The sequence below is a fragment of the Acytostelium subglobosum genome (genome assembly GCF_000787575.1).
Source record: "Acytostelium subglobosum LB1 DNA, scaffold: scaffold25, whole genome shotgun sequence".
Taxonomy (NCBI): Eukaryota; Evosea; class Eumycetozoa; order Acytosteliales; family Acytosteliaceae; genus Acytostelium; species Acytostelium subglobosum.
This window is the reverse complement of record NW_012236508.1, coordinates 300,539-327,478: the sequence shown is the minus strand read 5'-3', so window position 1 is coordinate 327,478 and position 26,940 is coordinate 300,539. Positions and strand designations below refer to the sequence as shown.

At 44.5% G+C, this 26,940-nt stretch overlaps 13 protein-coding genes across 13 annotated transcripts; 8 read left to right on the top strand and 5 right to left on the bottom strand.

Annotated features, from left to right (window-relative positions):
- Positions 1-23: 23 nt before the first annotated feature.
- SAMD00019534_100920 (hypothetical protein) lies at positions 24-542 on the top strand (the record flags this gene model as incomplete). The annotated part of the gene is made up of 1 exon (XM_012894731.1): positions 24-542. One exon carries the CDS (start codon positions 24-26, stop codon positions 540-542), a length of 519 nt encoding a protein of 172 aa, XP_012750185.1.
- Positions 543-4,839: 4,297 nt separating this feature from the next.
- SAMD00019534_100910 (hypothetical protein) lies at positions 4,840-5,430 on the top strand (the record flags this gene model as incomplete). Its single annotated transcript, XM_012894730.1, has 2 exons — positions 4,840-4,924; positions 5,000-5,430. The coding sequence occupies 2 exons, from the start codon at positions 4,840-4,842 to the stop codon at positions 5,428-5,430; spliced, it is 516 nt and encodes a 171-aa protein (XP_012750184.1).
- Positions 5,431-5,569: 139 nt separating this feature from the next.
- On the bottom strand, positions 5,570-6,512 carry SAMD00019534_100900 (hypothetical protein; the record flags this gene model as incomplete). The annotated part of the gene is made up of 2 exons (XM_012894729.1): positions 5,570-6,210; positions 6,290-6,512. 2 exons carry the CDS (start codon positions 6,510-6,512, stop codon positions 5,570-5,572), a joined length of 864 nt encoding a protein of 287 aa, XP_012750183.1.
- Positions 6,513-6,700: 188 nt separating this feature from the next.
- Positions 6,701-7,396, bottom strand: SAMD00019534_100890 (hypothetical protein; the record flags this gene model as incomplete). The annotated part of the gene is made up of 1 exon (XM_012894728.1): positions 6,701-7,396. One exon carries the CDS (start codon positions 7,394-7,396, stop codon positions 6,701-6,703), a length of 696 nt encoding a protein of 231 aa, XP_012750182.1.
- Positions 7,397-8,160: 764 nt separating this feature from the next.
- SAMD00019534_100880 (hypothetical protein) lies at positions 8,161-8,760 on the top strand (the record flags this gene model as incomplete). Its single annotated transcript, XM_012894727.1, has 3 exons — positions 8,161-8,210; positions 8,291-8,436; positions 8,516-8,760. Coding segments are annotated over 3 exons (441 nt in total), but the record flags the coding sequence as incomplete, so codon positions are not given.
- Positions 8,761-9,968: 1,208 nt separating this feature from the next.
- On the top strand, positions 9,969-11,442 carry SAMD00019534_100870 (hypothetical protein; the record flags this gene model as incomplete). The annotated part of the gene is made up of 5 exons (XM_012894726.1): positions 9,969-9,995; positions 10,112-10,329; positions 10,395-10,570; positions 10,646-11,098; positions 11,174-11,442. 5 exons carry the CDS (start codon positions 9,969-9,971, stop codon positions 11,440-11,442), a joined length of 1,143 nt encoding a protein of 380 aa, XP_012750180.1.
- A 575-nt stretch (positions 11,443-12,017) lies between these two features.
- On the top strand, positions 12,018-16,471 carry SAMD00019534_100860 (hypothetical protein; the record flags this gene model as incomplete). The annotated part of the gene is made up of 5 exons (XM_012894725.1): positions 12,018-12,047; positions 12,139-12,593; positions 12,659-13,433; positions 13,648-13,845; positions 14,078-16,471. 5 exons carry the CDS (start codon positions 12,018-12,020, stop codon positions 16,469-16,471), a joined length of 3,852 nt encoding a protein of 1,283 aa, XP_012750179.1.
- Positions 16,472-16,556: 85 nt separating this feature from the next.
- On the bottom strand, positions 16,557-17,414 carry SAMD00019534_100850 (hypothetical protein; the record flags this gene model as incomplete). The annotated part of the gene is made up of 1 exon (XM_012894724.1): positions 16,557-17,414. The coding sequence occupies one exon, from the start codon at positions 17,412-17,414 to the stop codon at positions 16,557-16,559; it is 858 nt and encodes a 285-aa protein (XP_012750178.1).
- Positions 17,415-17,717: 303 nt separating this feature from the next.
- On the top strand, positions 17,718-19,270 carry SAMD00019534_100840 (hypothetical protein; the record flags this gene model as incomplete). Its single annotated transcript, XM_012894723.1, has 5 exons — positions 17,718-17,867; positions 17,969-18,214; positions 18,315-18,809; positions 18,918-19,030; positions 19,126-19,270. The coding sequence occupies 5 exons, from the start codon at positions 17,718-17,720 to the stop codon at positions 19,268-19,270; spliced, it is 1,149 nt and encodes a 382-aa protein (XP_012750177.1).
- Positions 19,271-19,342: 72 nt separating this feature from the next.
- Positions 19,343-20,016, bottom strand: SAMD00019534_100830 (hypothetical protein; the record flags this gene model as incomplete). The annotated part of the gene is made up of 2 exons (XM_012894722.1): positions 19,343-19,513; positions 19,585-20,016. The coding sequence occupies 2 exons, from the start codon at positions 20,014-20,016 to the stop codon at positions 19,343-19,345; spliced, it is 603 nt and encodes a 200-aa protein (XP_012750176.1).
- Positions 20,017-20,658: 642 nt separating this feature from the next.
- Positions 20,659-22,982, top strand: SAMD00019534_100820 (hypothetical protein; the record flags this gene model as incomplete). The annotated part of the gene is made up of 5 exons (XM_012894721.1): positions 20,659-20,891; positions 20,968-21,379; positions 21,459-21,615; positions 21,702-21,992; positions 22,090-22,982. The coding sequence occupies 5 exons, from the start codon at positions 20,659-20,661 to the stop codon at positions 22,980-22,982; spliced, it is 1,986 nt and encodes a 661-aa protein (XP_012750175.1).
- A 464-nt stretch (positions 22,983-23,446) lies between these two features.
- On the bottom strand, positions 23,447-24,050 carry SAMD00019534_100810 (hypothetical protein; the record flags this gene model as incomplete). Its single annotated transcript, XM_012894720.1, has 3 exons — positions 23,447-23,479; positions 23,567-23,804; positions 23,962-24,050. The coding sequence occupies 3 exons, from the start codon at positions 24,048-24,050 to the stop codon at positions 23,447-23,449; spliced, it is 360 nt and encodes a 119-aa protein (XP_012750174.1).
- A 711-nt stretch (positions 24,051-24,761) lies between these two features.
- Positions 24,762-26,759, top strand: SAMD00019534_100800 (hypothetical protein; the record flags this gene model as incomplete). The annotated part of the gene is made up of 3 exons (XM_012894719.1): positions 24,762-25,492; positions 25,572-25,661; positions 25,751-26,759. Coding segments are annotated over 3 exons (1,830 nt in total), but the record flags the coding sequence as incomplete, so codon positions are not given.
- Between the last annotated feature and the right edge of the window lie 181 nt (positions 26,760-26,940).

Here is a 26,940-nt window from a genome sequence, read left to right as displayed (position 1 = left end):
AAGACTACAAGGTCTGCCAAGACATGTATCGCAAGATGGCCGCTTCCAACATGTTGGACGCGCAGATCAGACAAGCCATCCAGCACGACAAAGGTAGACGTGACGTGATGCCATACAAGGTAGGCGACATTGTGCTTGTTAAGCGCAGCGCCTTCGACAGTTCCAAGCCTGTTGGCGACGCTGCAGACATCGCCAAACTTCAGTCAGCATACTGTGGCCCATTCAAGGTTGCAAGTATTTTGTCGAATATTGACCTCAAGATTGAGTTGTCTAACAAGAAGAAGCAGCTCAGGACAGTCCATGTGGAGTCAGTCAAGCCTCTCCAGGCATCATTCGCTGGCACGGACATCACTACCGCGACAGCCATCATCGACTCACGCAACAGAGTCTACGGCCTTGGATCACGCCTCGAGTACTTGGTGCGATTCGATTTATCCTTGGGCGACGATGCCAACCGTTGGATCGATGCCAAGGTGATGCAGGCGCAGCTCCCTGCATTGGTCGCCGCTTTCAAACGTATCTCCTCATCTAGTGGTCAATAGTCGAGGGGGGGATATGTAACATGAGGAACTTCCAGAGTCGAATGATTCGTTTTCCAAAGTGTTTTGATGTCGCTTCGCGCACTCAATCACTTCATTCGTTCATTCATAGACAGTGGGTCTTCAATTACTAACTGTCATACTCTCAAGGTATGTCCTCTTGGTTACACCAATCATTATACATATAAATAAATAAGTTTATATGATTCGTTCATTCATAGACAGTGGGTCTTCAATTACTAACTGTCATACTCTCAAGTGAACGTTCAATAATATTAAGAGTACATCTCTTTATATTAAACTGATGGGTAAAAAAAAAAAAACTTATTAGGTAAAAGGTTTTGGACTAGAAGGGTATCGATCCCTTTACCTCTCGCATGCTAAGCGAGCGCTCTACCATCTGAGCTACAAGCCCTGTTGATGAATAAAATTTCTTTTTTAACGGTTTTGTCCGTTAAAATTTTTAACATCACCAATCATGCAGAAACTTAAACTGTTAGGTCAAAGACAATCATCTAAATTATTGGAAGTCACAGGGACGAGTCCCCAGGCTGGTGACTGTGACAAACAAAATCTCATTTTATTCCAAATGAGGGAACCTATCATGAAAAAAGGAGAGCGGTACCAGATCAATAGATCAAATTACTAAATTAATTATTCTTTTTAAAGAAATATATAAATATATATGCAAGTTGAAATAAGTAATAATAATGACACATTAGGAGTAGTGGAGGATATTGTTTTACAACCTAGATACTTCCCAATACTCATCCTAGGTTATATCGTTGAGTGTATCGATGAGAATGTGGACAGGTACTCAATGGCATTCGTTTGTAAATATTGGTATCGTAACAGACAATCATTCATTTGTTGGATATGGCAACCTGTAAGGCATGTGTCAGAGTACATGTATGTGAACTACAACAAGCTCAATGACAAAGACAACAATTTGATCAAGCCACCTACAAAGTTCAAACTCAATGACACAACCACAGAGTTACCAAACGATCTGACCACGATGATCTATGACATTGACGTATCGCCCACTAGAGGAATGATTCCAGATAGTGTTCAAACACTTGAGTTTGACTATGACTTTAACAGTCCCATCCTACTTGGTACACTGCCTCCAAGACTCACCTCGCTCAAGTTTGCCTCACCATTCAATCATGTGTTGCCCATTGGAGTGCTCCCCACAAGTCTGACAAAACTCCAACTTGGCCAACAATACACTCATTCGATACCGATTGGTTTGCTTCCGTCTGGTCTCAGAACATTGATTGTCGACTATCACTTTAATCAACCCATTATCGTTGGTTCTTTGCCACATGGACTGACATCACTCAGATTTGGAGCAGTGTACAATAAACCAATTGCCATTGGTGCCCTCCCTCAGAGTCTCACCTTCCTCAAATTCGGTTGCTCTGAGAATCGAGACTATCAATCACTTGGCTCGTTCAACCATCCTTTCGTCATTGGATCATTGCCTCAAAACCTCAGGACCCTACGGTTAGGTCCTTCCTACAACCAACCATTCATACGCGGTGCTCTCCCATCAAGCCTCACATCACTCACTGTGTGGGACAGTTTCGAACAGCAAATGGATGAACGGTCAACATTGGCATCCCAACGCACAACCGCCGGCAGAATACATTTTTTTATAGTAGTAGTTGGGTTGCAAAAGAGGTGGTTGGCGATGTATCATTTATTGGAACATTGTGGGACCAGTAAATTGTGGTTGGAATAGTTCCAGTGGGGGAGTTTTGATGCAAAATATCTGACCCCTAGGAGATTCGAACTCCTGACCTGAAGCTAACTTCTCTATTTTAGTTGGAGACTTATGCGCTACCACTGCGCCAAGGAGCCATTGGATTTGGCCCTTTCCCTTATTCGTCTTTTATCGGGAAAAATTTTGGCAAAATCAGACTCTCACTTTATCCTGTTGACCCTTGTATATAGAATAATACATCAGTCCAGTGACACAAGTTGTTCTGAACATCCCTCGAGCCGGCACTAACGCACCAGCCCGAGCCATTCATGTACAACTGCTGATTCCCACCACACCTACTTCTCTCTATCAATTCCAACCAACTCAGCCAGACAAACGGACCCGACCAGTGATACGCGGGAGGAGGCCGCACCAAAGGCTCCACCACGCAGGCCCATCTGCACTCAGGATTCCCCAACCATTGACGCAAAGTTCCCACGAGTCTCAGGGTGTGACTCACACAGCGGAGCAGGAGGAGTTCTGTCGGTAAACAATGCGTCAACATTGGCATCCCAACGCACAACCGCCGGCAGAATACTTTTTATAGTAGTAGTTGGGTATTCACCTCACATCCTACACGCCTGCACGCAAACCACGAGTGGTTTGCCACGTCAAGAGTCCAATCCCTTAGCCTGAACAGCACGCGAACAACGGCCATGTCCATAAGAACAGGACTACCGCTAGTCTCCATTCAAACGATGGATCAACCCTTCTCTTACGACCCCACGGAAGTCAACGCATGAGCACGCGCTGGCAATAATCCAAACCAATGCTCATACCACCAGCCTTCGACACAAAGGCCGTGGACTCAACCAGAACAGTGTCCAAACAACCAAAACAATCGTATAGTTATCCCTCGGGATAAATAAACTGAACATCGCGACTCTCCTCCAGATAGGACGAGAGTAGGCATTTAAACAAAATTGGCAAAATCAGATCTAAGATCAATTTATTAATTAAACAATCAACCACAAAAAAATAAATAAACAAGATGATATAATTTTTGATCAWTAGATTTTTGGGAATGTGCAATATGTTGTCAAGAGGATTTATTGTGAGTCACCAATCAATCCTTTGTCCATCTGATGCCTTCACAATGGTGAAGGCGCGGCAGTTGACTGCTGTGTCATACGGATTCATAACCTTATCTTTGAAGGTGAAAGCAAAGTTGATATCGACTTGGTACTCCACCTCCTTCTTTGTCAACCACTCTTGATGTCTGCCAACAATCTTCTTCATTGAGTCACTTAGCGTCAGAAGGGGGTTGCCAATGTACACTGTGAACGAGATGGAGCTATCAGCCACAACTTTTGACGAAAAGGACTTGAATGGGGACCCGAGTATCACCAGAAGTTGCTCACCACAATCAACAAGTAGGAGATCTCGGAAGCATATGGTGTTGTTGTTGTTTGTTGTTGTTGGTACGTACTAGGTGACAAAACGGAAGGATTGTGTTATGATAACAAACTATCGACCTACTATCATTCTGTTAATCTAAAAGTTATAAGTTAATCAATGATAGCACTCAATGCTTTTCTAAATAGAGTAGTAGTTTACTGAAAACTAAAGTAGTCCTTAAAAGGATAAATAAAAACATACTTGATTGGGAAGTGAATCAATAAAGATAAACTGAGTGTTGTTGAACAATGATCATCACAAACGATCACCCACCTTCGAATATCTATTTTTGTGATGTCTCTTAGAACTTGAAGGTGTGTTTTTTCCAAACATGGTAAAGTTCCCAAAACTATGAGTGTGTATTGTTGTTTGATCAATTCCCAACTTTGGAAACAATCAAAATATTTCCCTGGACAACCCCTAATCCCGGCACTGGTCGTAACATGATCTTTAGACATTAATTATTATGTATTTTCCTTTGAATTTGACACAAATGGGAACAATGATGTTGAAGTGAAACTCTGAATGAATAGAAGTTTACCTCAATAATTTGTGTGGATTTCCCTCTTCTATTTAAAGAGTTGGGAAAATTGATGTACTGCTTGAACTAAGTAATAATTGATCGGAACAATGAACAACTATATTTCCCAAGACAACTTCAAAGACGTGTCATTGGTAGAAATGAACACCATCTATGGGTGGGCTAAACAATCAATCAACACTTTCTTTATTCTTTATTTATTACCTCATCAAATTAAACCCGTCCACTTTCTCTATCTATGTTATTATATGAAACACTACCCCTTGATCTCGGTTATAGAATATCACTTTCGAATCGATCACAAGACATTCTTCAAACATTTGTTTGAGGTACTTGAGACCATCAATGTCTATGTCCCAATGGTAACTATATTGGAAGCCCGAATCACCTCAACCACTACCAATATTGACTTCAACGTTCAACAGTTTGATATGGATAGAAGATTGGAAGGATACGAGGATTCCTTTTTACAGATAGCACCAATTATTGACTATCCCCCCGATATCTTCAACAGATATTCGATTGTGGACACCAGTTCAATCAACATCTCTGAACATGTGGAGGGGTTCCCTCGAGAGGTGACCACCTGTCGAATGATTATCGACACCACCATTGTTAAGATAAGAAGACCCTCACCAGGACCAAACAATCAAGATCTCCAAAGGTCCTTCTACAGCGGTATGTTTCTGTTTGTTTTTAAAATAATGCAGCGCTATCAAGTTAACTCACCGACAACAACTAATGTGTCGTCAGGCAAACACAAATTTCATGGCATCAAGTTTGAAGTAGGAATCCGACTGGATGGCTACATCGTTTGGGTTGGTCCTCCTCAACCAGGAAGCAAGCATGATTTAACCATCTTTGACGATGGAGAGTTGGCCAATGAGTTACTGCCTGGTGAGAAGATTTTGGCCGACTCAGCCTACGTCTCAAAGAACCACCCATTCGTTACACCAATTAAGAAACAGAGGAATACCAGAACAGTCACCAAGTTCCTCACAGTTGAACAACGCATCTATAATTTCCAGATCTCAAGATTGCGTATCAAGATTGAACACTGCTTTCCAAAGGTCAAGGCTCTCACGATGTTTGGCTCCACCTATAGATCACAGCGCCACCACCTCGATCTATACTTCCGCGCAGCATGTGCCCTCATTAACTTTCAAAGCTTTGGAGTATGTTGAGCGATTGGTATGTTACCAAAATGAATGTATATAAATGTTTGTTCTAGTCTTCAAGTCAAGTACCAGTGATGAATGTTTGAATGTTTGATCAACAGAGGAATACGTGTATTCCCAAAAATCTAATTAATTTATTAATTAATTAGTTGGAACCTGTGGCAGACTTTGCCGGCACCGTTAACTTCTTTATCTGGTCCTTAATCAACAGAGTATTCTCGTCATCCTCACCATAGCACACCTTTGATGTATCCAATGCCTTTTGTAGGTATCTATTCGAGTGTTCCAAGTTGTCCCTGATTGCCCTGTTGGTTGAGATGGAGACGCTCTCATCCTTATCCACTGGGGCTGGAGAAGCTGCTCCATCGACACCAGCATCCGGCATCCTAGAGCCAAGCTGCTGCAAGAAAAACTTCTCGTAGAGGTCGGCCATCAACTCGTAGCACTCCACTCTCTCTCCACTCTGTACGCGTAGTATGGCCTTGACAATCCTCTTGACGGCCATGCAGTGAACGATCGCCTCCTTAAAGTTCTCCATCGTGTCCAAGCAGTTGGTCATGCCCAGATGGTACTGAAGTCTGAGCACATGATTGTTGTGCAACAGTGACAATGTCTTTTCAAACTGTTTGGCACTCTCCATGTACTCGGCAGTGTTCTCGCTCCAAGACTTCTTTAACAAGAATTGTTTGAGTGCATCAATGTCCTTCAATATCGCGATGATCATATCGTTCTGCTCCTGTTTACAGTCCAAACAACGCCAAAGTCTTCCCAATACATTGTCCTTCTCTGTTTGTGTATTGGTATAGTATTAGTATGATTGATTGATTGATTCAGGTCATTCATTGAATTGAATGATTGATAATACCATTATAACTTATTATTGGTGATACCCATCCACTTGGACATGAGGGACATCTGAATGATGAGATGTAACGACCACACTCGGTTGGATCAAGACATCTCTGGCAACGACAGAGGAAGTGCTTGGACTGCAATAGGACTTGTTGTCTCTCAAAGGTTGGCTCGAGCAAATCGACATAACTATCAAAGATACCTTCATCCTGTCCAATGTCCTGAATGCATCGCATCTGAAGCTCATTGTCTGTCAAGTGCAGAAGAAGAAGTAATAAAAGGTTAGTTAGTGAGTCACAAGTCAATCCAAACATTACCATCCAGGTCCGAGGATCCAAGGGTCCATGTAACAGTACAGGGTCCAGGTACAGTCCAGTCCAGGCCAGTCCAGGCAAGGCCTAATCCAGGCCAGGCCAGTCCAAGCTCAGTTCAGGTACAGTCCAGGCCAAGTCCAGTCCAAGGTCCGAGGTCCAGGATCCATGGTCCAGCCAGTATATATCAATCCAAAATCGAATATAATCGTCATCAAGCCAGTCCAAGCCAGCCAATACCTACTGTTGACGGAATAGAATGTGTTGGGCTGACAACTATGATTGAGCAGTGCGGCCTGGTGGAAGTATCCATTCGAGATGATGGTCGAGTTCTTGGTGCAGGCGAACGAGTTGACGAGCGTGGAGCACGCAATGTTGACAATCTCATCGCGAGCAAAGAACTCCAGAAGGGTCGGGTCGATATGGGCGTCCTCCTTGAGCAGCTGCAGCAGACGGTCGGCAAAGTGTGTGTACTGCTCGAGCCATCGTGGTGCGCGCTTCTCAAACTCGTGCTTCTGCACCGACAGCTGGCCAACAGTGTCGTTGTACAGCTCGGTCATTATGTTCTTCTTAAAGATGATGCGTAGGACCAGTAGCGAGAGCGACAGGTCGGTGCCACAGTCGATGGTGGCCTGAGCCACCTTGGCCACGAACGAGCATTCAAGCTGATGAACCATGTTGTTTGCGCACTCCTCGCTGCAGAACCAGAGATCGCAGCCGTATGCACACTTGAATGGTGGTGTCTTGCATCGTCGTACATCTTTACAACACAATGAGCAATGGCTACCAGATGCAATATTCTTTGTCATTGGTATCGATGCGAATGACGTCTCTCTAAACAATAGATCGCCCTTCTTCAAACTTGTTGTTGTTTTAGCGTGACATCCAATGAACTTCTCATCTGTACCATCCACTATCTTATACTTTGTTGTTGTCATTGTAGTTGTTGTCATTGTCATTGTTATTGATATATGTGTGTATGTTGATAATTGAATGAATGGATGAATGAATGTTCTGTAAAAAACGAGTAAAGCGAGTTCAACACCAAAATGAACGAGTTTTGGGTTCATTTTGTTTGTTTGGAAGTCAAAGCAACATTACATCTTTGTATTGTACATTCAAGAGATAGAACTAATTTGATACTTTATTGGTTATGTACAACTTGTGTATGTTTGAAAGAGTAGACTTGGACAAAAGTAGAATGAATGTACATGGCGACGTAGTTCTGATAGTGGTGTTACCAACAAAGCCCTGACCCTTACATAGGTTATGTTCAAGAATGGAAATTTGATCGGAACATTGTTTTGTGTGTTGTCGAAACAAAATATCTATCTCTCATCATAGGCCCAGGACAGTACCAAAGCCAAAGCATGATCACGATCGTATGGACCTATCAATGCCATCGCATCCAACAACAATGTTGACTAATACCTCCTACATTTGTGATGTTGATCAAAACACAAGTGTACATATATATATACATATTCAAATATACAATAATAACAATTTATAACAAACGATGAGTAACAGGAAGTATCATTCATTGGGTAGTGCCCCAAGGGAAACAACAGAGATGCCATTCCCAATGACATATGTTGAGTTTAAGGAGTTGATCTACATGAGGTGAGTGTTCATGTGTCAATCAATCAATCAATCAAACAATCATACTAACATTAGATGTCAATGATGTACCACCTCCTTAGATCATGGCAGGCATCAGGACTATTGGTATTCTATTACTACTTCATGTTGATACTTGGTCTATTCTACTTCATTTCTAGCATCGTCTGGCAGACAAAGTATCATGGTGTTGGTGGATTCTTCCTTGGACTACTCTACGGATCATTGAGTAAGTAGATGGAGTCCACTTCATTCATGGACTGTGTCGTGACGACTAACATGTTTACATTATAATATGGATCCTATAGGATTGTTATTATGTTGGTTCATTGCTAGATTATCAACAGAGGTCATGTTGTCCATCCTGTGCATTAGGGATGGTATCTATTCCAAGACTGTACAACAACCAGCTTCTGCTTCTGCTACTTCCTCTTCATCTGCACCATCCAACAACAACAACAATAACTACAACACAATTGGCGTAGACCTAAACAAGCAACAAACCAGCAACCAGCAGTCAAACTACCAGGTTGAGTCATACAATTCAAACCTTTAATAATATAATAATAATATTGACATGTCAATACTGTATTTAAAATTATTAATATTATTATTGATTCCAGGAATATCAATATTCTTAAGTTCTAGAAACCCAACTTTGTTGTGTACAAAGGTTATTGTGTGCCATAAAGATGACACTGACCGACAAACGACTGTGGACAAAGATCCTTGGTTATTTGTTTGTCAATGTGGTGGATACCAGCTTATGTAGACTTGTCGCGCTTAAGGTGATCATTTCCTTGTCGTCAACAGATTGAACTTGGTTGGAATAAGATTGTTGTCCAATGAACATGCAACAACTGACAAAGGTGGCGTACTATATTGAAATTCACTCAAGTCCCGTCGTCTTTACAATGTCAATGGCCTCAAGAACATCAGGTTTGGAGCACTAAAGTGTTGCGAACTAAATCCACTTCAGGAATTCCTCAAGGGAGTCTCTATCTTTGGATTAATATGGCAAATTGTATTAACATGCTAGTTTGTCGATTGATAACTACAGATAAAGAGATAATTATTATTAAGTGTTGATCATTGATCAGTTATATGACAGGGGCGGAGGAGTTTCCTTTTAAGGGTGAGGAAAATGACCCCAACGAATTTTTCCAAATATTCATAATAGGGTACAACTAATTTTTTTTAATTGTTTTTTGTTTAAATTCCTACTCTCGTCTTTTTTAATAGTGTAAATATTTCCTTATAAACAGAACAGGGAGTGGCGGTAGGAAACAGGACACCTTAGCCAAGTGGTTACGGCGTTTGACTCGAAATCAAATCCCTTAGGGGGCGCAGGTTCGAATCCTGCAGGTGTCGAATCCTATTGCCTTTTTAAGGGCTGGATTAATTCCAATGTGATCTTTTCCTTTGCTCCAAGGTTATTTCAATTGGAAAATGATGGTCACATACTAAACGATCAAACCACACAATCATATTTAGCATTAACACCCCTTTGTTTGTGATGAATCGACCCCGCGCAAATACAACAGTGGGTGAACTTGCTGCCGAAGTATCTTACGAATCGTTTCACACTCTCATTATCCATTTCCCAAACCATCGCTGTTGTAATCATACATACATCTTGACGTGTACACTTACCTACATACAAAGGCATACCTCGATGATCAAATATATACATAATCACATCAGTCTCTCTATTAATAATAATATTTAATATCTCTAGATTAGTTATTATCTTTATAACTAATGGGTGTACTACTATCAAAGGGGAAGGTAATAATAATAATGACACAAGTGAAGAGTGTTGTGTTGGTGTTTGAGCTCAACATCCAACCAGTTCCAAGAAACAAGTGCACTAACATCCATTCAACAAACACAAACAATAATAGTCATTCGAGAAGGAGTTGGTAGAGATTGAGGAGAAGATACTAAAGTATGAGGCACAGGTATCGAATGCTCGTGGTGTACAATCAAGACTGGTACGACGTACCATTATCTTTGGCATAATGCTAGAGTTGGTGTTGATTGCATGGGTATACCTAAACTCACGAAGAGACCAACATTATCAACTGCTTCACATTGCATCTCTAGTCATACTACCATTCATGTAAGTGAAGTAGTGGATCCATTACCTATCCTCATGACTCATCATTCATTCAATCAATGATACAGAGTGTACATATTCACAAGGGCGATCAACTCTACATATTGCTACTTTATTGGAAGGAAGGAGAGAACATTGGTTGCACTTAAGGCACAGATGATAAAGAGGATAAATGACCGTAAGAAGGAGACAGACTATGAGAACACTCAAAAGCTAATTGACAAGTATAACGCATTGATGAAGAGTATGTGTTGGGTTATTGAAAGAAAGTGATGAATATGAAGTACAGTTACTGACCAACCCATTCCAACCTTTATAGGGAAGAGCTCCCAATCATCATCGACGACTACAACATCACCACAACCATTGGGCAATAGAGGATCACCTGCACATGATAGTAACACTCCTGTCAACAATAGACAGAACAACACAAACACTCGTAACAATGCGGCATTGATTCAATCACCGGATAGTTCGAATATTAGACAACGTCACTCGGTGTCTCAATCTAGTGCGGCTACCATTGCCACCACTGCGCCTACCTCACCAATGAGAACACCAGGCGGTAGAGGTGGTTCAAAGACATCTTCATCGTCGGAACAACCGACAACGCCGACACAGTCACCACAACAACAACAACAACAACGATCATTCTTTGACAAGATTGTGGACTATCTCATCAATGATGGTCCAAGATATGGATCACCAATCATCTGTGCCAAGTGTCACAGTCACAATGGATACGTTCCATCAAGCGAGTTGGCCTCAATCCGTACGTTTACATCATCCACAACTCAATCACACTTAATAGAAATCAATGCTAACATTCAATCAATCAATCAATCAGAGTTCAGATGTAGATATTGCCAGAGCTTCAATCAAAGAGGTGGAACAATATATGAACTGCCAGCAGCTGCGGATAAGTCTAGACCATCATCGGAGGTAGATGACAAGGTGGAGGTGGATCATCCTGAACTTGATAACAACTCATTTGCCACAGAAGCGTCACCAACAAAAGGAGATGTGTTGGAATTGAACACTTCTGCATCCAAAGATGTCGCCAAGGTAGTTGACAAATCCAAACCCATGGCTAAAGCCAAGAAGGTCAAGGCATGAACACCTCTCTGTCTACGTGTCAAGGTCAAACATACATAAGTGGTGTAGAGTAGATTGGTAGTAGTAGTGTATTTAAGTACTCTGTTGGAGAGTGGAGTGGTAATGTATTCATTCAATCAATCAATCAATCAATGTTTACTTCAAGATAGCCAATGTGATCGCCAATATGGCAATGTGGTGCCCTTTGCATCACACACGACTCCACACTCCATCAAATTCAAATAAATTGATCAACAACACCTCAACCAAAGGTTGTTGGTTGGATTTATGTGATTGTGGGGTGGTACCACCCACCTCACTCTCCATCAAAGTCAAAGTAAGGGCGGAGAGAGCAACAGAGACAGAGGGGCAAGAGTATTGATCAATCCACATGATCAGACCTTCACATCAATCATAACAATCATTTATATTTATCCATATGCTTCTTTAAATATCTTTTGTATAAACAAAAATAACCTTTCTTTGGAACTTTATTTCATTTGGTCGATCATTCATTCATCCATCTCTTACAAACATACTCATCCATCCATCATACATATAATAATACTATATACATAACAACAGATCAATAACAGATGGAAACTTGGTTGGAGAAACAGAAAAGAGTATGTTGACTACATTGGAAACATGTCGGCTACACATTGGCAACACACACACTCACACTCACACTCACACCAACACCAACAACTCAAACAGGTATTCACTGGATGGTGTAATATATACTTGGGACTTAGAGGACTGCAACTCAATGATCTGCAGACAGAGCTCAGCGATGGTGTACTGCTGGCCAACTTGTTGGAGATACTAAGTGGCAAGATTGTGTTGGTGTCCAAGTTGTCCAAGTTCCTAAACAATCGTGTTCACAAAGCCAACAACATCAATCTGAGCCTAAAGTTCATAACCGACGAGGGTATCAAACATGTTGGTTGCTGTGCCGAGGATCTTGTCGATGGCAATCTCAAGGCCATCCTCACTATGATGTGGACTCTGATCAAGTCCTACCAGATCCAGACCATTCCAGCCGTCACGCCCACTGGCAATGGCACGCCACCACTCAAAGGCAAGCCTGCCACCACCAACGAGCTACTACTCCAATGGCTCCGCAGTAACCTATCCGAGTATCCAATCAAGATCAATGATTTTAACAACAGGTATGTTTGATTGATTGATGGTTCCAACTGACTAGATCACATGATTCTAACATTCTATTCAACAGCTTCAAGGATGGAGTGGCAATGTGCGCACTTGTACACAAGTTGGTTCCAGAGGCGATTAAGTTTGAGTCACTCAATCCAGAGGAGCAGTTACAGAACCTGCAATTGGCATTTGATACGGCCAGGTCAGAGTTGAACATTCCAGCCATATTGGAGGCAAAGGATGTCGTTGATCAGCCAGATGAGGCCTGTGTGATGACTTATCTGTCACTCTTCCCCAAGATCTATCCAAAGTCTGGAGACGCGGCTGACACTCCCAAGAAGTTTGCCGTCTCTATCATGCCGTCGCCCATCAAGACCATGAAGCTCTTCCCAACAATGAGCAGTGATGACCTTACTGGTGGTGTTCCATTCCAACAATCACCACTTCCACAATCCCCTCAGCAAGTGCCACAGGTACAGACACAGCAGGTGCCACAGGTTCAACCTCAGGCACCAACTACACAACTTGAGCAGTCCCCACGTCCGCAGGCTCAGCCACAAGCTGAACCACAGGCGACACAACAACAGGAGGAGGCACCAACTCAGACACAGCCACAGCCACAACCAGACACAAGAGTGACAGAACTTCAGGAGAAGGTCCAGAGTCTGGAGCAAGCGATTGTAGAGAAAGACAAGCAACAAGCTGATGAGAGGAACAAGTCAAAGGAGGTGTTGCGTAACTTATTGGACGAGTTTGAACAACCAGATCATGTCTGGAGTGTTGATGGTGGAGAGGATGGTGGAATGCTCGCTCAAAAGATCAGAACATGCATCAATGCCAACAAGGAAGCACAGGTTATTACCGAACAACTGGCCAAAGCCCAAGCCGACAATAATACCTTGAAGGATGAGGCACAGAGGTTGGCCACAGACATTGCAGAACTACGTCAATATAAGGACAACAACGTTGTTGACCAGAATACCTTGGTGGAACTTCGTGCCAAGATACAGGAGCTGGAGAATCAGACTGCTGCCAATTCTACCCAGTTGACTGCGAACATTGSCCAAGGCACAGGAGGAGTTGGACACAGTATCCAAGTTGAAGGAACAACTTCAACGTGAGTTGGACGAGCGTATCAACACACATGCAAACGATATCGCCGAGAAGGACAAGCAGCTGGATGAACTCAAGAGGAATTCTGAATCAATCAACACTGAGCTCCAGAGGTTGCGCGATGCAAATGCCTCACAAGACAGCGATGCGAATGTTAGGGTCCAACAGCTACAGGAGGAGCTGGCCAAACATGCGGCCATGTGCGAGCAAAAGGATGGAGAGGTCAACCAATTAACTCAACACAAACTGAAGCTTGAGGAGGACCTCCAAAGACTTGGCCGCGACATTGAGTCGCTCACATCCAACCATGGTGAAGCCCGTGCCAAGACTGAGGAGCAAGCACAGTTGATKAAAARGGATAAATGGCGATGTGGCCAACGTGCAGCGTGAGAAGGATGAGGTACTGAGCGAGAAGAATAGAATCCAGACAGAGCTGGAGGCCGCCAAGCAGGACCTAGCACGTCTGATGGAGCAAGGCCAGTCAACCCAGCAACAGAGTGATGCCACGACCGAGGAGAGGAACCGCCTGACAGAGGAGTTGGGCCGTGCCAAGGCTGAGCTGGACAAGGTACAGCAGCACGCCGATCAGTTGTCCAAGCAGCTCGGAGACAAGGAGACCCAGCTGGCCGAGGAGCGATCACGATTGGCAGGCGAGCTTCAGAGCACCAGAGAAGAACTGGAGAGGGTCAGGACCGCAGAGCAGTCGCTTGCGACTGTCCAGGAGCAGTTGGAGCAGCATCGTGCACAGTACACTGACAAAGAGAAGGAGCTGAGCGATGAGAAGTCTCGCCTTCAGGACGAGGTCGACAAGACCAAGTCGGAGCTGACCAGGTTGCAACAGGTTGAGGCCAGCTTGGCCGCAGCACAAGAGCGTCTCGATCAACAGACCAAGCTTACTGAGCAACGCGACATTGCGGCACACGAGGAAAAGACCCGCCTGCAACAAGAGGCTGAGCAATCCAAGCAAGAGCTGCAGAGACTCAAGGACGTGGAGGCTAGTCTTCAGGCCAGGATCCAAGAGCACGGTACAAGCAACAATCAATCAAACGACGAGTTGGCTGCGGCCAAGGCGGAGTTGGGACGTGTGATCCAGGCGGAGAACGACCTCAAACAACAGCTTGGCCAACAGACCACCCTCATCCAGGAGAAGGATACCGAGCTAGCACGACTCAAGGAGATTGAGACCAGACTGGCCTCACTACACGAGCAAGTTAACCAACAGAACAAGGAGGTGGCCCTGAAGGAGATGATGCTTGTTGACGAGCTCGAAAAGACCAAGCTCGAGCTTAACACATTGAAGCAACTGGAAGGCCAGTTGAATCAGGCACACAGCCAACTCGACCAGCAAAGCAAGGAGTATGTAGACAAGAATGCCGAGGTGGAGAGCGAGCGCCAGAGGCTTCAGAACGATGTGGACCGCGCCAATGAGGAGCTGAAGCTGGTACGCGCAGCAGAGGTCGCACTACAGTCTGCACATCAACAGGTCACTGAACAGACTGTCCAGCTGTCTGACGAGAAGGTCAAGTTACAGGAGCAGTTGAAGGAGTTGGAAGCCATCTGTGCCGCTGCCAATGAGAAGACGGACCACCATATCAAACTTTTGGCACAGACCCAGAGCCAGGCCACCGAGGACAAGCAGGGACTGCTGGACGAGGTCAGTCGACTGAGGGAGGTACAAGTACAGTTTGTCAGACTCCAGGAGCAGGCTGGCCAGCATGAAGCAGTGCTATCCGAGAAGCAACAACAAAAAAATAAGGTCATAGAGGATATGGAGCGAATCAAGGCTGAGGTGTCCCAACTAAAAGGCGACCAACTTGCCAAGGACACTGAGCTCACCTCTGTCAAGAACAACCACATCAGTGAAGTCGATCGCCTGAAGCAAGAGCACAGCGCAGAGTTGGACGCACAGTTGTCCAAGCTCAAGACCGAGCTTGGCGCGATGGTCACAGACAAGGAGTCCAAGTCCGCCACATTGGAGGCTGAGAAGAAGGCCCTCGAGACTGAGATCGCCGGACTCAAGGAGGCGAATGAGAAGTTGGCGCAAACCCAGACTCAATCACAAACTCAATCACAGGCACAGTCAAGACTGGAGAATGAGCTGAGTGTCACCAAGTCCGAGCTGTCAACGCTCAAGATGAAGATGGGCCAGATGGAGTCAGAGTCGGCTGAGAAGAAGAAGCTGAAGGAGAAGCTATACACCGTGGAGACACAGTGGAACTCACTCAAGTTGACATTCGATCAGATCAAGGAGTTGATCGACAACCACAAGAAGCTGGAGCGTCAGCATCAGGAGGAGGTGAGCAAGGTGTCCGAGCTGACGCATCAGATCACGCAGCTCAACGCCAAGCTGAGCAAGGGACAGAAGGAGGAGGACGACCGCGTCAAGCAGGCCAAGGACCGCTTCGAGAAGACGACGCAAGACCTCAAGGATCAGAACCTGGCACTGGAGAAGAAGCTCAAGGAGCTGCAGACCAACTTTGAGGACCGCGCCAAGCGAGCTGAAGGCGAGTTGAGCAAGCTTCAAAAGTCAACCGACGCCTCGGGCTCGAACAGCGTCGACGGCGGCGCCATGGTCAGCGAAGTGGATGTGGAGAAGAGACTGAAGGAACAGGAGACCAAGCTCAAGGAGAAGATCAATCAGCTTGAGGACCGTCTTGCCAAGCAGGCCAAGAGTGGTTCGGCCGGTGGCAGTGGCGGTGGCGGTGTGCCAACCAACTATGTAGTGCTAGGTGGAATCATTCTACTTGTTCTGGTGATCATCTCAATGATGTCCAAATGATTGATTGATTGATTGATCGACGACTCTATTTATTATTATAATTGTTGTTGTACTACATACCAAATAAATAACTTAATTAATATCCTTAGATGGTCATCTCCATCTCGTATTGTTGCAAGTACTTCTCCATGCCAACTGATTCAAACACAGATGTGGCCAATTGGTCTCGTTCATCAGAGTGATTGCACTTGAATGATGGATGGCTGGCCAGCACTGCGCCAAGCAATGCCAGGCCATCATCACGAGTGTCGAATCTATAATGTACAATGTTTGAGTATGCCTTGTTGACCAACACATAACTAGTCGATCCCACGACACTCCAGCACTCGACATTGTCCCTATTCTTCTCCAAACAACTCAGTCGCATCTCCCATGTCGGTGCGTACAACTGATGTGCCAACTGACCAAAGTCCACGTCCTTGCCCTCGGTCTTTACAATGTCCTTGCCTTGTACAACGGCAACAGCAGCCGCGGCACCAGTGTATTTGTAACATGGCAATGTCCTCTCGATGTTGAATCCAACGCGTTTGTAAGCACGCACGGCACGCTCATTGATTGATACGACCTCGAGTAGTAGCTTGGTGACTTGGTATTGTTGTCTGAGTATTGGGATGGCATGTTGGAAGATTGTGTTTACAAGTCGCTGTCCTCTGAATTGTTGGATGACGCCAGTGGCACAGTTGAAGGCGGTCTTTGCGCCCTCGTGTAATCCCTCTGCCAACAAGACGAATGCTACCAATTTGTTTGATGATCTTTCAAATGCACCGAATGATATATCATAATTTATACCGGCACAGTCCCATCTTTTCCTCCAATACTCCACTGGTACCTCTTGAAAGTTGACCACATAATCAATGAATGACACTCTAAGACATGTAACCAACTCTTCAAAAGGTGTATCAATCAATGATCTAATTTCCAGTTGTTCTTGTTGCTCAGTCATCATTATACTCTATCTCTATCTCTATCTCTATGACTATCTTTATCTCTATCTTTATCTTTATCTCTAGCTCTATCACTACGATCTTCAAAAACAAAGTCAAGTCAGACTTGAACTTGAAAAGATCTTGAATTCTTATTTTTTATGAATTTATTCAAAAAACGAGAATTTTGTAAAAGGTACACAATTGAGTAATGTGGGTGGCATGTGTCTGATCAGTCATTGGTCTCGCTTCCAAACCATATTCATACAGTTAATATATATACATATATACATATATATACATAGTCTGTCAATCAATCAATCATGGGTTACATTACAGAGAAGGGCAGATCGAACTTGCTTCAGTACAAAGGTGGAAGTACCGTGGACAACTCACTACTTTACAAATACATCATCTCACCTTCCTGCAACGTCATTGTCGAATGGTTTCCAAAGTCATTTCATCCCAACCTTGTAAGTACAAACTAAGTTAGTTGTCAAGTCACGTAAACCAGCACTCATTCACACTCAATCAATCACATGATCAATCAATCATTCAATCACATGTGATGTAGGTGACAGCAACAGGATTCGTCTGTAACATATTGGCAGTGGTACTTATGTCGTACTATATTGGTACCAATACTGATGGTCTACCAAAGGATGATTCAAATGTTAGATGGGTCCACTTTGCAGCAGGCTTCCTGATATTCACTTATATGATGATGGACAATATCGATGGTAAACAAGCACGTCGTACCAAGACCTCATCACCACTAGGCGAGCTCTTTGATCATGGTTGTGATTCATTCACTGTTGGTGTACGTACTATCTCCCACCACGCCCACTGGAACTATCCCATCCTGATTGATCGATCACTCATACTCACACTAACTCACACTCAATCATTCAATCAATCAGTTGGCTGCATTGGTAGTTGGTATATCTGTTGGACAATCAAAATGGGACATACTACTCACGTTCATCTTGTCGACTATACCATTCTATATGGCACATTGGGAGGAGTACTTCACTCATGAACTGATATTGGGCATGTTCAATGGACCCACGGAAGCAGAGGTCGCCGTCATCTCGCTGTGTTGCATCTCTGGCGTGTTTGGCCAGCAGTTCTGGTTCCAGGCCGTGACGGTGGCCGGCTACACATGCCAGTTGAAGGAGCTGCTGTTCCTTGTGATGACGGGCATGTCTATGTACACCTCATTCTGCTCCGTGTTCTCTGGCGTACGCAAGGCTATTGGCATGGACATCAGTCTCATCACTGCATTCTCACAGCTGTTGCCATTCACCAGCTTCCTCTTTATGGAGTTCCTCTGGATTGCCATATCACCTGGGCTCTTCATTGAGTTCCCCATCATGCATATACTTAGTCTTACATTTATATTCTCATATTTATCCGTATGTATCATTGTTTCCGCGAGTGGCGAATGTGTTTCCGCGTGTGGCGAATGTATTTCCGCGCAAGAAGGATAATGTCTAACTCAWTTTAACATCATCAACACATAGTGCCGATGCATTGTACAGAGAATCTGCTCAGAGGACTTTAGATTGTTCTACAAGCCACTGATATTCCTTGCAATGGCCGTTGCCAACTCCATCGCTGCCAACCAGGGATACATGTAAGTTACAATTAATTACATTGCGACAAATGAATGAATGAATGAATGAATGAGTGACTGACCATATCCAATATCCATCTTACCAATGATAATAGTATTGTCGAGGAACCTGTTGCACTGTGGATACTATTCTCTGTTAGCTTGTCATTCATCTGTCACTTTACCCAAGGCATCATCGAGGAGATGTGCTCGATACTCAAGATTACAGCGTTCACTGTTCCAAAGGACAAGCAGAAATAAATGGTTGGAATCAGTCCGATAAAATACAGAGAGATATATATATATTATTCGATCAATCAATCGATCAATCAATTAACTATTTCCGCCACTACCAATGTAATGTCTGAATGTTAGGGATACACGCCTTCCAACCTTGACCTGTGAGCGAATGCCATGCTTCCACTTGTACCTCGCGTCGCCCTTTAGAACCAAGAGCGATCGCTTAGGCAAGACCATTGATACCTCCTTCGACTTGTCATCATCCTATTGATTCATAATCATTCATTCATTAGCCAATGCTCAATCAAACCAACCTTGCCAACAACAAAACATACCTCTGGTATGAATACCATTCGCCAATCAGATAGACAACTTAGACTGACGACACAGGCATCCCAGTCCTTGGTGGAGTCGATGTGCGGCTTGATCTGCTGGCCAGGCTCATACTCATTGATGATTATCTGGTCCATGCCAACGGGTATCTGTGGCGTGGCAGCCAGTCTATCGACAAGGAACTGGAGGTATTGTGGAATTGGTGGGGTCATGGGCTGACCCTGGTCATCCAACTCATCGACACCTCTCAATCTATAACAATAATGATAACCATACTGCTGTGTCCTTCTAGCAATCTCTGTCTTCCACTCTGACTTGTCAATATTATCCACAAGTATTCTCTCCTCTTCCTCTGTTATAAAGTCTGTCAACAATGATAGACCGGGTGGGAGCTGAACTCCATCGTCCATGTCCACTACCTCTACTGTTGCCATATTATTATCTGTATAGTATGTAGTAACTAACTTATGAAGAATGAATGGAGTTCTGATAACAATGTGGTGGCATACATTGTCTAACAACACACCTCAGCAGACGAGCTTGTTTCCTCAAATAATCTCAACTTCTCCCTTTGTCAACAACACCCACAACAGTCTGAAGACTATTCCACTAACTTGGTACTTGTGCTCAAGAGTCCTGAGTATGTAACCTCGTCTTTATCAATATCTATATCAATATCTACCGCTTAATCTGGATGTGTTGTCTATTCATTAAATGATAGATTGTTTGATTGGATTGAGTCCTTTACAAGATATGTTGATTGATTGAGTGATGGAATAGTTCCAATATGTGATCGAGTGAATACTGAATGTATTGAATACCCGAGGACAAGTAGTTATCTTGTGACGATCAATAATGTTTCTTTCATTGTGTTGTAGTTCGTGATGATCAGTTACCTCCTCCCCCCACAAACACACCAAACTCTTTGACTTGTGTGAATGATTGAATGAAGTTAACTAGATTATTCATTCTCTCTCTCATTTATTCACACTAGTTGATCTCTTATTACTATATATATATTTATATTTGTAACTGTATAACAAACAAACAAACAAACTAGAAGGAAGGAAGTGATCATGAGTCAACCAAACAGTACAAGTGGTGGCGGTAATACAGGTAACAATACACCTGGCGGTGGAGGAGGTGGACAGATCAATGGTGTTGGTATGAATACAGGTTCGCCACATCATCCGATGATCTCACCTATAGTCAACAGTAAATCAAACTTCCAGCCCAAGTCACAGATGTCTCCAATGTCTGTACAACAACATCATCATCTGCTACAGCAACAACAACAACAACAGCATATGTAAGTGTGATCACCTATGACCAATATCTCGATCACTCACTCACTAAATCAATCAATCAATCAATCATTGAAACAGAGATCCATCATCAATCATTAGTCCAATGCAGAATATAAGTATCAATAGACATTATCAGCCACAGCAGCAGCAGCAACAGCAACAGCAACAACAGCAGCAACAGCAACTTCACCAACCATGGATTGAGCATGGATATGACGACACTATCGATCTTCAAGCAGCCGAGCAAGCGAACTATATTATGTATCAACAACAACAACAGCAACAGCAACTTCACCAACAACAACAGGTACAACAGGCACAGGCCAAACCACCACAGACCTATCAACAATACCAACAACAGCAACAACAACAGCAGCAGCAACAGCAACAGACCCTACAGATCCTGCAACTCCAACAACAGCAGCAGGCACAGATGCAACTGCAACAGCGCAACTCATACAACATGTCCCCGCACAGCCTAAAGACTCCCGTATGTTTGATTGAATGATTGATGGACCCTCGTCGATCTCTCACTCACTCACTCAACTTCAATCAATCAAACGGAACAGTACAATCCCTACTTGACCAACATGCATGGATACCCTATCCCACAACAGAGACTCAAATTTGGAAACAGATACCTTAGCTCATTCTTCATGTCGGACACACTGCGACAGGACCTGCTGAAACAGAAGCTGATGCAATATACGACGCTCGATCCAAACGGTAAGTCACTCCCTTAATGAGTGAGTGGGTCGAAGACACAAACAACAAGACAACCTGGGATTGACACAGACATTCAAACGACCTAGACCCGCGACTGGAAAGCATCCCACCAATGCTGCACAAGTATCATTCTCTGTATCCACTGGACAGCGAAACTGCGCGCGACAAGGTTGGAGTGATGTTTGGCTATCCGACATCAGTCTACAAGGCAATAAGCACAACTGATGGCCTGCCCTATGTCATTCGAAGGGTTGAAGGCTTCCGTCTCTCCAACGAGTTCACACTTCAGGCTGCCGACTCTTGGAGGACCATCCAACATCCAAACATTGTATCACTTAAGGAGATATTCGTCAGCAAGGAGTTTGGTGACAATAACTGTATGTTGGTGTGTGATGATGGTGAACATGCTTGATGCAAGTCCGATCAATCACTCACTCACTCGCTCATTCACGATCAATCAATCAATCACAATAGCATTGTTCTTTTCATATGAATATCATCCTGGTTCGGAAACACTGGAAACAAAGTACTTGACACAGAGTGGCGCGAATATTAGCGAGTCTATACTTTGGAGCTTCATTTGTCAGATTGTGTCGGCACTGAAGGCGGTGCACTCGGCGGGATTGGTGTGCCGCGTGATCCATCCATCAAAGATACTGCTGACTGGAAAGAACAGGATAAGGATCAATGGCGTGGGCATATTCGATGTGGTCAACTTTGACTCGCCAAAGAACGTGGCGCAGCTGCATCATGAGGACCTGGTGCTGTTTGGCCGGCTGATCCTGTCGCTGGCCTGCAAGTCGGCGATGAGCGCCAACAACACCAACCTCAACAAGTGGATCGACTTCACGCAGAGCCAGTACAGCAAGGAGTTCACCAACCTGCTGATCTTCCTGCTGACCAAGCCCACGGTGAACCTGCCGACGATCGACGACGTCATCCAGCTGATTGGGCCACGTCTCGTGCAGGAGAACGCCTACCTGCACAGCTACACCGACGACCTCGAGACGGAGCTCACCAAGGAGATCGAGAACGGCCGACTCTTCCGTCTGCTCGCCAAGCTGGGCTTCATCAACGAGCGTCCGTCTTTCGAGGCTGTCGACTCCAAGTGGTCCGAGACAGGCGACCGCTATCTCCTCAAGCTGTTCCGTGACTATGTCTTCCACCAGGTGTACGAGGACGGCACGCCCATGCTGGACTTTTACCATGTGGTGGACACGCTCAACAAGCTGGACTGCGGCGTGCAGGAGAAGATCTTGCTGATGTCTCGCGACGAGCAGTCACTGCTGGTGGTCAGCTACAAGGACTTGAAGCGATGTACAGAGAATGCTTTTCAAGAGCTTGTCAATCAGAAGATCAATCATTAATGATTGATTAGTTTGGTTTAAGATTCGATCGATTATCATCATCATTTATATATTTAGTGTGGATTGGTCTGGACACACGCGTAGTCATTCATCATCAATCATCAATCATCAATCACTTCCAGCCTCCACACATAATCAACAACCAAACAACCATTTCCAAACCTTATCAACTACTCCCTCCATCCTTCTTTCCTTGCTTCCAACTCTTAACTTATAACTAATAAACATTCCATGTTATAATATCCATTTTCCATGTGCCAATCAATCAATCAATCATTATGATGGACTTGCCAAGGGTAGAGTGAGGGGTCATGCCATGACCCATTTGTTACATTCATTCTCCCAACATAATGACCATGATGATGGTCGACCTGTATGCCTGTGGACAAGACCTTGTACGCGACTTGTTTTAACAGTTGATACTTTATTGTTCCTATCCTATAATGTCTTTACATCAAAGTCGTTTAGTTGTCAGTGACGACCTTGGTCTTGAGACCCTGTTATGTTTGAGTAATAATGATTGATTGATTGATTATGTTAGTGATCATTGTTTGATTGAGTCAATCAATAATAATAACACATACCTTGAAGGACTTGGTGGCGACAAAGGTGGCGAGAGTGTAGAACTTCTCTCTGGCGTTCTCATCCTCGTTTCTCTTTCTGGAGAGGACGATGCGCACTCTGTGTGGAACGTTCTTGATACCCTGAGACCAGAGCAAGCAGTTCAACTTGTTGTCGATACGGACATCCTTGGTGCTCATAGCCTTCTGAGCGAATTGTCTGATCTGCTTGACAGCCTTTGGGGCTCTATCCTTGAAGGATCTATTATTGATTGATTGATTGAAGTTATATCATAGGTCATAGGTTAGCTCCTGTATTCGATGTATCTGTGTATCCAATGTATCGCTCTATCCTGCTTCATGTATCCTGTATCCTCTATATCCTGCGTATGATGATGATGATGATGATGATGACGTACGATCCCAAAAGTCTGCTCTTCAGGTTGACAGTGTATTCACGGGAGATTGGTCCCTGCTCGGCGCGAGTGGTCTTGGTCTTGGTCGACATTGTAAGAGTGATATAGGATCTAGGGGATGGATGCAAGATGAACCAAACTCAAGTGATTGATTAAGGCATGTCATCGAGTCTCGCCAACCCCACACACACCTCCACCCCACACACGTTGTTCGTTTGTGCGAGTATTCTGTATTACACACACAAACTTTTAATTATTTTAGATTTTTATTTCATTTCAAGCAATGTAACGTTATTTCTCAACATACTTCTCATGAAGTGCATTCTCACTCAGATTGAAGTTTTGTTTTTTGTTAACAACACCCTTCTCAAGTATGTTGACTTTGACGAGACACACGAGTGGGTTGGAGGTGACTGACTGAGTGAGGATGCGACAGTTTGAACACATCAAAGGGTTGGTGAGAAAGAGAGTGTCGATCACATTAGCTCTTCAAGCATTACTTACTTACTTAAACACATAAACACAGATAAACATTACATTGTGTTATCAGTAGTGTCTATAATATACAGGATTACTTCTTCTTTAGTTAAAGGTAAACTAAGTCGATATTATTTGATTGATTGATCATCATACTTGATCATGATCAGACAGGTCCAACTCAACTGGTTGACAAGAAGATCAATTACACAACATGTGAACAAATACTCATTCTTTCATTCAATCGATCAAACATAACAAATATGTATGATCAATCAATCAATCTATCAATCAATCAAATACAGGAAGCGAATATATAGGTTATACACTTGTGTTTCAAGAGAATAATAATGGCAGATGAATTAACTCGTATTGCTATTGTGCAAGCAGATAGATGTAAGCCAAAGAAGTGTAGCCAGGAGTGCAAGAAGAATTGCCCCGTCGTAAAGATGGGCAAGCTCTGCATTGAGGTCAAGCCAACATCAAAGATATCGTACATCTCAGAGGAGCTGTGCAACGGTTGTGGTATCTGTGTCAAGAAGTGCCCATTCGAGGCCATCAGCATCATCAACTTGCCAAAGTCGCTGCAAAAGGACACCACGCATCGTTACGGCCCCAACAGCTTCAAGCTGCATCGTCTGCCCACGCCCCGTCCCGGTCAAGTGCTGGGTCTGGTCGGCACCAACGGTATTGGCAAGTCGACGGCGCTCAAGATCCTGGCGGGCAAGTTGAAGCCCAACCTCGGTGTGTGGGACGAGCCCCCCGAGTGGACTGACATCCTCACCTTCTTCCGTGGCTCCGAGCTCCAGTCGTACTTCACCAAGATCCTCGAGAACATGCGTGCGCTCATCAAGCCACAGTACGTCGACAATCTGCCCAAGGCCGTCCAAGGCACTGTGCGCGCTATTCTCGACGCCAAGTCACAGACTGGAAACAAGGAGGAGATGATCGATGCACTCGACCTTCGCAAGGTCCTCGACAAGGATATCAACGTCCTATCTGGAGGTGAGCTCCAAAGATTCGCCATCGCTGTCGTCTGTGTTCAGGCTGCTGAGATGTAAGTACTTGTTCAACATCAGGTGGTGGATCATGTGTGACGGTAGACTCTAATCATTCGATCAATCAATCAAACATAGTTACATGTTCGACGAGCCATCCAGTTATCTCGATGTCAAGCAAAGACTCAAGGCTGCCCAGGTCATTCGCTCGCTGATTCAGCCAACAAAGTATGTAGTCGACGCCAGGCCATCATCATCATCAGAGTCTCAACCTAACACTCCCATCCAATCAATCAATCTCAATCATAATCAAACAGTTACATCATTGTAGTGGAGCACGATCTTAGTGTCCTCGATTATTTGTCAGACTTTGTCTGCTGTTTGTACGGATCGGCAGGAGCATATGGTGTGGTCACACTGCCATTCTCTGTGCGCGATGGTATCAACATCTTCTTGAACGGTTTCATCAAGACCGAGAACATGAGATTCCGTAAGGAGGCACTGACATTCAAGATGTCCGAGACGGCCGAGGAGGGTGAGGAGGTCAAGAAGCATTGCCTCTACAAGTACCCCGCCATGTCCAAGACCCTGGACGGCTTCAAGCTGGACGTCAAGGCCGGTGAGTTCACCGACTCTGAGATCATTGTGATGCTCGGCCAGAACGGTACAGGAAAGACGACTTTCATCAAGATGTTGGCCGGCCAGCTGGCCCCCGACGATGGCGCAAGCATCCCCGAGCTCAACGTCAGCTACAAGCCACAGAAGATCTCGCCCAAGTTCCCAGGCACAGTGCGCGAGCTCTGCCACAAGAGAATCCGCGACACCTTCATGCATCCACAGTTCAACTCAGACGTCGTCAAGCCATTGACGCTCGAGAACATCATCGACCAGCAGGTGCTCCATTTGTCCGGAGGAGAGTTGCAGCGTGTTGCCATCGTCCTCTGTCTCGGCCAGCCAGCCGATATCTATCTGATCGATGAGCCCTCTGCCTACCTGGACTCTGAGCAGCGTATCATTGCCGCTAAGGTCATCAAGAGATTCATTCTGCACGCTGGCAAGTCTGGCTTCATCGTGGAGCACGACTTCATCATGGCCACCTATCTTGCCGATCGTGTCATTGTGTACGACGGTATGCCCTCTGTGCACTGCACTGCCAACGCCCCACAGTCGTTGCTGTCCGGTATGAACACCTTCCTCAAGTCCCTGGACATCACCTTCCGTCGTGACCCAACCAACTTCCGTCCACGTATCAACAAGTTGGACTCTGTCAAGGATAAGGAGCAAAAGACCAATGGTAACTTCTTCTTCTTGGACGACAACTCAACTGATTAAGCAAACAACATCATCAGCATCATCAGCAGCAGCATCAGCAGCGACAGCTTAGCCAATCATAATCCTAGTTGTGGCTATGACATCGACACCTCTCCCTCTCTCTCAACATCCCCTTTGACAGACAGACACATCGTGCTGCAGGTTAGCAAGCTGGATGCGTGAACCCCCATATGGG